Source organism: Bos indicus x Bos taurus, chromosome 3 (assembly GCF_003369695.1).
Source record: "Bos indicus x Bos taurus breed Angus x Brahman F1 hybrid chromosome 3, Bos_hybrid_MaternalHap_v2.0, whole genome shotgun sequence".
NCBI classification, from domain to species: domain Eukaryota; kingdom Metazoa; phylum Chordata; class Mammalia; order Artiodactyla; family Bovidae; genus Bos; species Bos indicus x Bos taurus.
Genome location: NC_040078.1, coordinates 4,195,308 through 4,208,290, shown reverse-complemented (window position 1 = coordinate 4,208,290; position 12,983 = coordinate 4,195,308). Strand labels below are relative to the sequence as shown.

At 40.5% G+C, this 12,983-nt stretch overlaps 1 protein-coding gene across 4 annotated transcripts in view; it reads left to right on the top strand.

The window, feature by feature from the left end:
- PBX1 (PBX homeobox 1) overlaps positions 1–12,983 on the top strand; it is a 335,281-nt gene that overhangs the window by 250,506 nt on the left and 71,792 nt on the right. For 2 of the 4 annotated variants that reach the window (XM_027527053.1, XM_027527047.1), the window contains 3 exons: positions 3,335–3,494; positions 10,596–10,708; positions 12,017–12,106. In XM_027527053.1, coding sequence (XP_027382854.1) covers positions 3,335–3,494; positions 10,596–10,708; positions 12,017–12,106 — 363 coding nt within the window. The remainder of the gene's footprint in view (positions 1–3,334; positions 3,495–10,595; positions 10,709–12,016; positions 12,107–12,983) is intronic. The other 2 variants (XM_027527062.1, XM_027527057.1) reach the window with 1 other exon arrangement.

Below are 12,983 nucleotides of genomic sequence, written 5' to 3'. Positions count from 1 at the left end.
TCCAGGTATGAGCCACATCACAAACAGTGAATTTCAGTCATGGGGTATTCTGCTATTAACGTTGAAAATCATTATATTGTTGGAATTCAAAATCTGGGACTTGGAATTCCAAATCCCTACTGAAATAGAATGAATTTTCCAGGATCTAGTCTGCATTGTATCTGAATAAAAAAAAATGGAATCTTGGCCTATTCCAACAACCTTTGCATCCTTCATTATGGAAATCCAGGGTGCAAATAGTTGTTCACGGAAGTGATTTATACATGTTTTGCATCACCTTTGTCCTTCCCCCATCCATCCCAAGGCCATATCATTCTACATTCCCCATTACATCACTTCTTCCCAATCATAACCAGACTGTTTTACCATTGCTGAACAAGTTTCAGTGGGAAACAGTATGGTATCATAGAAAGAACCTTTGCTAGGAGCATGTTGACCCATGCTGAGTCAACCATGGGATTTTAGGGAACTCGCTCTTTTAGGAACTCGCTCTTTTAGGGGTTTTTGTCGCCCCATCTATCAGTCATGGTTGGTTGGACCACATGATATACTAAATCTCTGTCCCTTGTTCTCAAATCTAGTAGATGGCTTTGACTATTATCTTGGGTTTTTTGTTTTGTTTGTTTCTTTGGGTTAATAATAACCCCTCCATCTTGAACTTCTCCTACTTTGGCTTCCTTGACATTGTTCTCTCTGGAGTTTCCTCCTTCCTCTTAGGGCACTCCTGCTCAGTCTTCTTAGAGGGTCTCCCATCTCTACATATCCTGAAAGTATTGTCCTTTCTTTAGCCCCATCTCATCATGTCCTAGCCCAGTAACTATATTCTGACATATTTTTTTAATTCACTTACTAATTTGATTCTCAAATGAAAATATGTTCATACACAGAAACCTCCATATGTTTATATAGATATATGTGTGTACACATACATAGATATAGATAGATATGGATATATCTGAATCACTGTGCTGCACACTTAGCCCTAACACAATATTGTAAATCAACTATACTTTATTGTTTTTTAATTTCTTGGGTCTCACCCCAGTCATGAATAAGAATTCCTGTTGGGAAGGAGGGCCGTCCCCGGTGGCACAGTGGGAAAGAGTCCACCTGCCAACACAGGAGATGTGGGCTCGATCCTTGGGCTCGGAAGATCCTTTGGAGAAGGAAATGGCAACGCACTCCAGTATTCTTGCCTGGAAAACCTCGTGAACAGAGGAGCCCGGCGGGCTGCAGTCTGTGGGTCACAAAGAGTCAGACACGACCGAGCACACGCGTGTGAATGGGGAGTGGGAAGGAGAAGAGGAAGCTCGGACTCTGTCTTAATAAGCCGTCCAAGAGCCCCTGACTTTGAAACTTTGAAAAGCACTGTTCTACACGCTTAATTGGAGTGATGCCCTCCTTGCTCACAGCTGCAAATATACTTCTCTTAGAATATCCCCACGAGACTTCTCTACTAGAGCACCAAACTCATATATCTCACTTTCCACCGGACTTCACCGTGGCTCTAGCCATGCGGGATTGTTCAGAATGTGAATCAAGCCTCTCCCTGAGAATCTGCGATTCCTTCTGCATTCGTTGTCTCAGACTGTCAGTCATCTATATATCTCTAGTACCCAGAACATAGTAGACCCTTGTCAGTGACTCTTGAACAGTGAATCAATTATCGAAAGCACTGTTTCTATACATTGTTGAGGGCATATGATATCCCCCTAGTGGTTCGTGTAGGAAATGCCTGAATTGACCCAGCATCTTCCCTGTATATGAGGATCTGTCCTCCTGTAGAGGTAATCATCTAGGAATGGTCCGTTTTCCCCCCTTTTCCTTCTCACCTTTCTCTCATGTAACTGACCACAAGCATTTCCTTTCCTCCTCAAAAGTCATTCCAAGCTATCTTCATCTTTCCCACTTTCTTCCAGCTCATCCAGTTGCCTCCGAAAAAAAAACTCTCCCTACCTCTCTTCCTTTCTGTTCCACTTAAAAGTAAAAAACCAACCATGATTATGATTGATTCCTATGAATAGTGAAAGTTACATCAAGAAAAACATATGAGTTTGAGAATGAAATTAGATAGGCAGCAGTCCTTAAATGGACTCAGAAGTGTCTTTCTCTCCTAGTTTGACCCTTACTGTAGGCACCAGCATTTACAATAAATAAACCTTTTTCTGAATTTATTTTCTCTTGTTTACTAATATTTCAATGATATGGTTTGATTTTTACAACAGAGGCTTGTCATTTCTGCTATAGTATAAGCATTTAGATCTATTAGGGGATAGCCCTATAAGATTTAAAATTTAGCTAATGCACTTAAAAAATAAGTGTAGTTTTGCAAGAGTTTTCTTTATCTGCCATTGTTGGGATAAATTAAGTTACATGTAAAGCTACGGTACATGTGTTACCAACTTTTCCTTTCCTCATCAAATTCATGGTTTGTTTTGTAATTGTATAAAATCATAACATTTTAGTTTGAAGTCACATCTGGAATATGGAGTATGAAACTCTTCCTAAAGCAGGAATCATGGGAATAAAACTTGAATTTCACTGTGTTTCCACTTGTCTCTGGCAGAGGTCTTGGTGTAAAGGGAACGGGTAAGAATCAAGCCAGGACAGCCACTGTGAGCCATGTGAAGAAAATAAATTAACAAATGAAAGTAAATTAGGTTTATTTTGTGTTTTGGCATTAACATTTAAAGCCTGAAATGCAAAGGAATAATCAGTGCTATGCTTCAGATTTTCCTTATGTAGATAACACCAAGCTTTACACAAAATACTTAGTGAAATTTATTGGATTGAATTATATTGATCCTAAGGTCAGTAGTAGTACAGTGCAGCTAAGAACCTAGTCCATATTAAAGTTACTTAACTAATAAAAATGGGAAATTAATCCATCCATGAAAGCATCCATATGTTGATCTAGATTTATATGGATATTTAAAGGTCTGTGTATTTTGATTGCCTAGAGTCAGCTTTAGCATAGGTAAGTAACAGGCATTTCTCCTGAAATGCTAAGTTTTTTTAGTCATATATTTACGAGGTAAGCAGATTTAAAATGCTTGCCCTAAAGTAAAATGGTCCTAGTTAAATGAGCAGCTCCTCCGTAGAAAAATCTTTGTCACAATGGTTTTCTTAGATTGTGTTATATTAAGCAAGAGAATCTCATTTTATATAATTGTTCCTCTGCAAGCACTTTCTTCAGGTCTTATCATTGATATTAAGAAATCAGAGCTAGGATAAGATCAGTGAAGCCCATGTCTTCAACTCTCTCATAAGCTCTTCTGTGATGTTTATGCAGGAGGAAATGGTAAATTTCTCACCTTCTCTTAAATCTCTCTAGGTATCAAACTGGTTTGGAAATAAACGAATCCGGTACAAGAAGAACATAGGTAAATTTCAAGAGGAAGCCAATATTTATGCTGCCAAAACAGCTGTCACTGCTACCAATGTGTCAGCCCATGGAAGCCAAGCTAACTCACCCTCAACTCCCAACTCAGCTGGTTAGTGTTCTCTTTGATTTGGGGGAATGGTTCTCCATCTTTATGTGTGCCTTCCCAACATTGGGATTTTCTTGTTTTGGATGGGTTGATTTATGTGTTTGATTGTCTTTTTTATCATTGATACTACTTTGGGTTTTTCTTTTTATTTTCAAAAGGCAATGTGTTTTGCTGTGTATAAGATGGACTTGGCTGAGGGTTTGCAGTCATGTGTCTATTTAAGTTGGACAGAGGTAAATTGATTGGTTTTGATGAGGAGACCTCTAAATTCTCCTTTCAGAGATTTTAATAAGTAAACTTGACTTAATACTTTGCGACAGTCTCTTGGGGTTCACACATTTAGTTTGTCTCATATATCTATTTTGCTGTTCCCATCACACAATGTCTGAGTCATTTACTACCATAAATTCTATGCAGGAGTATCCACTCTTCTTTAAACATCTCATTAGAATGTTCTGGTCTGCAGAGCCAACTATGATTATTGCTATCAATTGTTTATTGTTGTTCTTCTTTACTGTTTTATTGTGTTGGTTTTCTTTATATAAACTACAAAGAAAATTGCCAGTCATTAATTCAAATGATCCAGATTCCAATTTTCCTATTATGGTATCTGTCATGTGCTATGCTCCTGATTTTATTTTAGTAAATATGCATTGTATCACTAATTTCAGAGTTAAGGCTAACATAATATATTTTAGGAGTGTGCCAGTTCTTAAGTTCCACATGTGAAAAAAAAATCATCTATAATACCTAAAATATAACCTTGGTGTTTGTACTCTTGTTATTTGTGGGAGGTATCCATGTTGGTGCTTTTTTAAAGGGAAAACCAGAAATAGTTCTTATTATATAATTATGTATTAATAATATTAATAAAAAGCAGATTATAATATTTCTCCCCATAGTGAATCAGATGCATTGATTTTGGCTATGGGGTGCACATTTAAGAAAATTGATGCCTTCAACTTTAAAAGGTCACAGATTTAAATGTGTTAGATCATAATATGATTTTTCAATCTAATTTCTAACATTTGGGGAGGTATGTGGTATCTTTGACCTCCCAGCTTGTTTGCCCACTAAAATAAGCTATCTTTCTGCCTTATGGTAGATTGTTATTGGAGACATGTAAGGCTCCACACACTAATGTTTTCTGTCAGCTTCTGGACACTTCTAATTTGTTATCATAAGGTTCTCCAAGTCACAGGGCTATACCGTCACAGACTTCTTTTGTTTAAATGGAATCATGCAAGAAGAATGGCCAGGGCTTTGTAAACATGGACATGGTAAAAGACAAGCAGAATTCAATCCAGTTTTACTTTACCCAGGACTCCAGATTAGGTAACCATAGGGAGCATATTTGCTCTTTGAGGTTTTGTGTGTGAGTGTGTATTTCCTTCTTTTCTCATCAAGGTTTTATTGACAAAGGATCAAGGCTAACAGGTTCAGTAACCAGAGAGTTTCCTTCTTTCCCATCTGGTCAATTATTAAGCATTTCAGACCCAACAGCACCAGTTGAATTGCACTGCTAGGCAGACATTTTCACTTGTCTTTGTGGAAGAAGTTTTATTCTGTCAACATTAGCAAAAACACACTCAACACTCTTGCAAAGGTTATCATAATGCAAAACAGATATCAAAATGACTTTTTCCTGTCCCTGATATATCTGCCTCGCAGATGGCTTAGCATGATTTATGACTAGTCCTTAGAAGGGCCCCATGGACTCCCTTCATTACTAAGTCCGTAACTTCTTTATTCTTTCCTAACGCACTTAAAAAGAGAAAAGTAAGCATTTTAACCCCCTCGTCTGTGTTTAAGAATTATGTTGGCTCTCTTGGAATGTCAGTCTATGATTACAGTTTTCTGAGGAATTTTTCTGGTGGCTTAACCTTCATGTGACTATTCTGAGCACAAAGTAAATTATTATGGAAAATTTGAGCTAAGCTTTCCAGTGGTGCCTAAGTTGTTGGAAGTAATATGCAGAGAAATCCCTTTGTATTTTTCTAAAATAGAGACAAAAGAAAATACTATTGTATATGTGCAATAGCATGAATTTTAAAAGATAAATGTTTTAACAAGAAAAGTTATAAATGGGTTTTTCTGTATTTTCTTTGCTCTTAACACAACCCAAATCTCTACTCAGATAAAGGGAGAACTTTCACCTTTTCACATAGTGTGTTGATAATGTTGTATACCAGCTCCTTGGTAATGATGTCAAAGAGTAAATGATAACTAATATAGCAAGTTTTACATAAGAGGGTAGTAAGTGAAAATATATTTCTTTTGAGTTTGAAGTCCAGAGTTCTGAAACCTGGAAACTTTTTATATCCTCAGTATCGAAGCAGGAGTTTTTCCCAGAAGCTTTACTAAATATAAATACTTATTTCTACTGCAAGATATTTTGCAAGTAAATCTTCTTCCTTATAGAGGCTTTTGTGTGGAGAGCAGTATTTCACCATCTTTATTTAGGCCACTTCTAAATATTCCTGATTGTTGTTATATGCCCAGCCTCCTATTTCCTTAGGCGTGATTCATAAAGTCACACAGGGCTAAGTCCTGTGAGGAATTAGCAAGCATTTAGAGATACTTGGAATACTTCATATTTTATGCCAGCAGAGCTGGGCAAAATGGATGGAACAAGGATGAAGAATAGAAAGAAGACAAGAAAATTAATTGTTTTGAAAAGAAAGATGGGGACCAATTGAAGCACGAGTTATAACCCTGGATCCATAATTCTTCTGGAGTGAACTAAAGTGATGCCTTTTCAATTTCTTATTTTTGATGGAATGATGAAAGCAAGAGTTAATATCTCAGAAAAATAAGGCCCTTTTAGGAAGGCTAGATTATCTACTGGGAAGAGTTGGAGAACTTTTTAATATCCAAGAAGAAAGAAATTGGCTTGTGGGTTATAGATATTTTCTGTAGCATGGTATCAACATTGATATCTTATCAGAATCTTTGCTTAGCTCAGCAGTCCCTGCTTTTTTGAGGCTCAGAACCCATAGATTAAATTATTTTGCTTAGCTTTGTGTGTGTGTGTGTCAAGGAAAACAGGAGATTCAGCTGTGACAGCTCTTCCTCCAACACTATAGTGGCAAGCTCTAAACTCTTTAGTATATTCTTATTGTACTCCTGAAAGGAAGTTTGGTGTTCTGAGGGATTGGCGGAAGATTATCATATTAAAATCTCTGGACGCTGGCTTCCTAACAGGAGTTGATATATGGTACACATGGCTGGAGAGGAGGTGACACAGCCAGAGAAGTTTACTGACACTTGCACTAAATCTACAGATACCTGCATGGTTTTGTTTTTTAAAACCAATTGAAAGAATTTATTCCATTGATGTTTTCTGCTGTGTTCCTTCTTCCCATGTTTCTACCCTTAATTTCTAAGTGGAAGATGAAAACATAGCCTCCTGGAATTGGAGCTCTGGACATGTACAACTACTAAAGGGATTTCATACTGGACTAAATAAACATTCCCTCTTGTACTTTGCGCTGAGTAGAAAGTAACAATGATTGTTTGATTTTGAGAGGGGAAAATCGTAGAAAATAGAGAAATGAGCATGATAGAGTTGAGCTTACATTGAGCAAACACGCTCTGTCTTCCAGCCTTCAAATAGTATGGGAGTCCAGTCTGATCAGACTGGCTATCTAATATGTGAGGCTTTGATGTCTAGACTGCAGAACTTAAAGCAATACTTGCCATTCGTCTGCTTCCTAAAAATGCTCTGAGTTATAATGAACTAATATTTTTAAATGCCTTGAGTTCCTTAGGAAGGAAAAGGAAATTCATTTTTGTTTTAGGTCATTGGTTCTCAGTTGGGGTAAACTTGACATTTTTGGCTGTCACAGTCATCTGGGGTAGGTGTTCCTGGCACCTGTTTGACCGTCTTATAATACATAAGATATTCCTCTGCAACGAAGAATTATCGGATCGAAAATGTAAACAGTGCCAAGGTCAAGAAACTCTGCTCTGGGTTTAGATTTTATGATTATTATACTTTTTTTTTTTTTTTGGATTTTGAGTTTAGCTGAGTTTTTGTTTTTGTTTTCTGAAGAAATTTAATTCTGGAAACTCTTTAGAGTAAAAATAGTGTGTTCAGGAAATTGTCTTATGAAAATGGATGTTAACACATCTCCACGTTGTGTTTGAGTGAGCAAATGCATCAAAATCCATAGGTGATCTATTACTTCTCTGTTTAATTGAGTTCAAATTTAGTTTTGTATATGCCCCCAATGTCTAGATTACAAAGTAAATGACCCACTTGCCTCCCTCCCCAAGCCAAATTCAGAACCATTTAAATGGTAAACATGTCTTAAACTGTGCTTCTAGTCTTTGCCATTACTTTATAGCCACCGGCAGGTAAGGGTTCAGACTGACATTCTCAGCAAGCCAGGTAATTCTGTGTTAGTTCTTTGAGAATTTCACAGCACCTCTGAGAGAGCCCACTTCCTATTCCAGGAGGTTATCCAATCTAGTATAAGTTCTTCCCAACTTCTAGTGCCAGATGAAGAATGTGTCTTCCCATCATTATTTAGATTTTTGTGTGGACTTGTGTCTGCTTTATTGCAGTATTCATGGCACCTAGTCTCTTCCCTCAATGCCATCACTGCCTCTAGATACTTATCAGAGAAGCAGAAACCATGGCGCTGTTGTACACGGATGTGCAGAGACAATGAAATGCTGAAACAGCATGGCGAAAAGCACGGGACTCCTCCTGCAATTACTGCTCTGATTCAAATGCATTTGTACATGAAGTACATTGATATGCGCATATTTGTCTCTATGTACATTAGGCAGCCAGACATATTTACAATTTATCTATGCACATATATTTTTTTAAATCATCTGTGTCAATTGCAGTGTCTGTCTTGTAAATGGCACATTCCGTGCCTTCATGGTTCTATGGATGCCATGTTCCTTGGCATCAACATAGCCCTTTGGGGCTTTCTTCCGTTTCTCAGTCTGTGTGCTAATTTCCAATAAAGAGTCAACCAAGCATATAGAGTGTATGTTTATTACATGGTATTTGGTTGGGAGAGAAATAGAATACCTGAGCTTCAAACTGAATACTCTCAGGGGAAAAAATCTGATTCATATCAACAACTATAATTTGGGTTCTTAGAGCTGCTGGGTCCTGACTCTGATGACATCTACATGTGAGCATATGTTGTAATACTATAAAGCTATTAAATACTATTTAGATTATGTTGCTGTGGTTGAAAGAAAGATGTGAGAGGGATGTAACTATAGATCATATATTATATATCTTAACATAAGAATGTGATCTGTGCTATGCACTACTTCACCTACATGTTAGGGAGGACTGTTTATCAGATTTGCACCACATTAATGGAAGGAAAGTCCACACCAAAGCCTCCACCCACTGACTGGATGTAAACCATACCTGATCAGATCTTGTACTTATTTTGCCTAAGACCCCACTTTTCTAGTTCGTTTCAGATAAACTAAACCTAGAAGTGTGTGCCACATGACATACACAAGACATGTTGCAGAGCCATGAGAATGGCATAGTTCTTTGGATGGTGCTTGCCTTGTCCCCTACCCTTCAAAGCAGCTCCTTTTTCACACGAGAAGGAAGTAAGAGTAGAGGATCTGTCCATATAGCAGAATATTAATACTGAGCTGGTTGCTTGCGTATGGATTAACACCCCAAAGAACAAAGCAGGAAGGAGGTGTTTCTTAACTTGAGGTTTTCCCCAGGTAAATTGTCCTCAAGTAAATCATCTGGTCACTAAATGACTCTTGCCTTGGAAGGAGGAGGGTACCATGAAGAGTTAAGGAAAGTGGCAGAGTTTAGAAATCACTGCTAAATGGTCCTTCCATGGAACAAATAAACAAACAAAAAAACCCTCCTGTTCTGCTTAGCTGCAGCTCTTCATGTGAGGTGAGGCAGCTCTCTAGGACAGCACAGATCCCCATCTTGGGAGAAAAGAAAGAGTCAGAGCTGGGGCATGAATCATTGTTGTGTGATTCCACACGGATGATGGTGGTCTCAGAACTCAAGGGCAGGAGTGCAATTTGAGCACTAAAGGGATGGAAAAAATAGAGTGGAACTGACCTGGGTCCCTGAGGTCTCTCCTTTTCCAGGCTAATGTCATGTTTTAACCAAACCTTGCACGTCGAGCTTTCTTTCCTAATGCGCTGAGCTGCACGATGACTTCAGAATAATAATAAGTTTTTCCACGGCCTTGTGTTTAGGTTGAGGCGGGGGGACTAGGTTTACCATAATAGAACCAGTGGAACCCGGGTGGTGCCTGCAGGCTGAGTCTGGGAGAAAACATCATCTCTAGGAGGTGAAAACAGATGGTTAAATGCTCTTCTGGAGACCCACTTGATCATTATTATTATGATTTCATATTTCATGCATGCCTGAGAATTCCTGGTTCAATTTCTGTCTCATCTTCCTCTAAAACGGCAGGTGGCAAGAAGAGCATATTATTCTCATTTATTTTGTAGTCTTCGTGGCTCTCTTAGGCTGTTTGCCACCCAGAAGGGGACATCATCTTCTTTCTAGAAAATCAGGAATGTCAGTGACTTGTATCCCAGAGCCAGCCCTACTGTGCAGCGTTGCCTTCGTGCCCTCCCACCCCCAGGTGCTGCTCCCCACATGAGGGTAGATGGTTGGAGCAGTAGTTTATTTAGAATCTAGCTGACAGCTCAGGTGCTCCATCATGGTGGCAGAAGTATCATTGACCAGCCCATAGTCTCCAGCTCATGGTCCCCCAGCCAGTCCCAGAATTTTAGAGGCATGAAAGAGAGATCCAGGGGCTGGAGGCTGTCTCCAGTTCAAACAGACCAAGTTGAGAAGAATACATGTTTCCTTTCTCAGCTTAAAGTTGCTAAGGGGAAGCAGTCCTACAGGCAACTTGCAGGGAGATGTGGGCTTTACATAACATGAACGATATGCACCCTTTATTGCTTGCTCTGTTCTTCATGCTACTAACCAGACTCTGTTGATATTGTTTTGATTTTAGTTTTGTTTGGGGGGGTTGCTTTGCATGTCATTCTTCCTCTTGGCTGTTAGTTGCGGGGGTTGAGCCTTTTCCTTTCTGTGATTCAGGTGCCTCACTCTTTCCTTTCCAGGTTCTTCCAGTTCTTTTAACATGTCAAACTCTGGAGATTTGTTCATGAGCGTGCAGTCACTCAATGGGGATTCTTACCAAGGGGCCCAGGTTGGAGCCAACGTGCAATCACAGGTAGGGACCCAGCCAATGTGCCGCCAGGTGAATGCCTTAGAGTCCAGGAGCCGTCAGTCGGACTGGCACTTCCTGCTTCTGTCCAGACAGAAAGAGACAGAGAGAGATGTAGAGACCAAACCTTACCAACAACCAAACCAAAACAAAGACAACCACTGTCGTGGGGAATCTTGTCCACACTTTGTGAATGCATTTGGCTCTGGCTTGTCAGTCATACGAGGAAGGCAGGAAAGGAGCAAGTGCAGGGTGAGGTGACTGAGGCAAGTGGACCCAGTGTATTCTTTGCTCACAAAAGGGAAAGGAAGGAGTTCACTCTGTCGGCTTGCTTTCCAGGTTTCTTTCTGGTTTGTTGGTTTTTCCACACTCAACGTTTGCCCAATATGGAGGTCATTAATGACTAGGCGCATACCTAAGTATTTCAGGGTTTCATTTTAACCTTTAAAGATACCCAGTCAGGTTGACTAAACTCATCTTTGTAGTCATCCTTGAGGTCAAGGGACTTGAGTTTCTGGTGACAAGTCTGGTCCATGCTGGGAAACAAAACTCAAGTCGTGTGGCGTAAGCCCTCAGCACGCCTTAGTCAGCAGCTTGCCGTCATGACAACTCAGAAGCCATCCTTCTGTGTGAGCACACAGCCTGACGTGATGGGGTGAAGTTGTGTGCTCTGGGTCAGGGTCGCTAGGACGATTCTGAGCCACGCCCACCCAGGGTCCCACCTGCGTGAGGAACAAGAAGCATTATGTGCCTGGAATACACCAGCTGGCTGGCAATTCAGCCCCTTGCTTTGGAAACATTGCCTGGCACCAAGTTTGAAGATACATAGTCAGGCTTTGTCCAAAAGACTAGACAACCGGCCATTATTTAAGTCCTCAAAAAGACAGCATTAGTCACACACTCTTCTCTCTGTGAGGCGGCTGGCTGGCCCTTCTAAACAGAACCTTGACTTTTATAAGCTCCTGAGCAAAGAAGTTGTATAGGACGATCTGGAAGGAAGGGAAAAATCTTTCAGCCTCCCCACTCACCCACTCCATCACCCAATCCCTGATGTCTTATGCAACAGTAGTTTCATTGTTGGGAAACCCAGCTTTCTTTGACCGTTTTTCTGTCTTGCTTACTAAGCTCAGAAAGGATAATGGATTTGGCAGAGAGTGGAGGCCCAGCCTCCTAATGGTTCCTTTCCCAGGAAGAATATCTCCAATGGTTGCGTTAATTTGGTGTGCCCAAACGGTAGCCTGTGTGCTGATGACCTGTGTCACTTACCTGCATCTCTCTGACTAATCTCCTCTCTGTTGTTGTTCATCCGTTTAGGTGGATACCCTTCGCCATGTTATCAGCCAGACAGGAGGATACAGTGACGGACTCGCAGCCAGTCAGATGTACAGTCCGCAGGGCATCAGTGTAAGAAAACAAGGCTCCCCCCACCCTTTGTTTCTATTCTATCACTGCCAATTATTTCAAAGCCATAGGGCTCAGAATGCCACTTAGTAGGACTTATCTTAGCTTTACGGTCACCTAGTTTCTTGTTTCTGTATCAGTCATGCCATCGGCAGCATTCTACCCTCAAAAAAAGTGGCGATTGGGCAGGCTTCATGCAGGCAGCTGGCGTCTAGGGCTGTCACACACAATCAGTGTTTGCATGGCACCTGCGGCCACATGCTTTCAGCTGAGAGGGGCTGCCAAACAGGTGACACCTTGTACAGTGGTAGGAGATGTCGCCACAAGCAGGGACCTGAGAACCTGATGGGGAAGGGCCGGTAACCGGAATCCCCTGCATCCTGGTCTGTGGTCTTTAACAAAACACCTTTCTCCAATCTAAGGATGATTTAAAAAAAATTAACACAGAGGCTGGCGAGGTTGAAGGGGTGGGGAGGGGTGCAGACCATCTTCTACTTGTTCTTGGGTGCACTGGCGGCTCCTGACTAGCATGAAAATTCATAGCGACAAGCTATGTCGCACAGAGTGAAATCGATCAGACAGACACAAGGAGAACCGAGTGTAGATTTGGGACAGCAATCCAACTTGATTTCTCAGATCAATCGTCCGCTATCTCAGCAGCGGTGACAGCAAGCTGGGACAAGAGGGCAGTCTGGAAAAGGAGGCTGTTCTTTGGATCAGGGGTGATTTCCTAGGCTTTTAGAGGTCATGAGATGCTCCAGTAGAACTACTGGCTCAGAACTAACTAAGAAAACTGTGATTGGATGACAGTGAGGATTTTCTTTTTCGTTTCTGTTGTTGGGATTAAAATACATGGGGACGGAAGGAAGGAAAGGTGGGC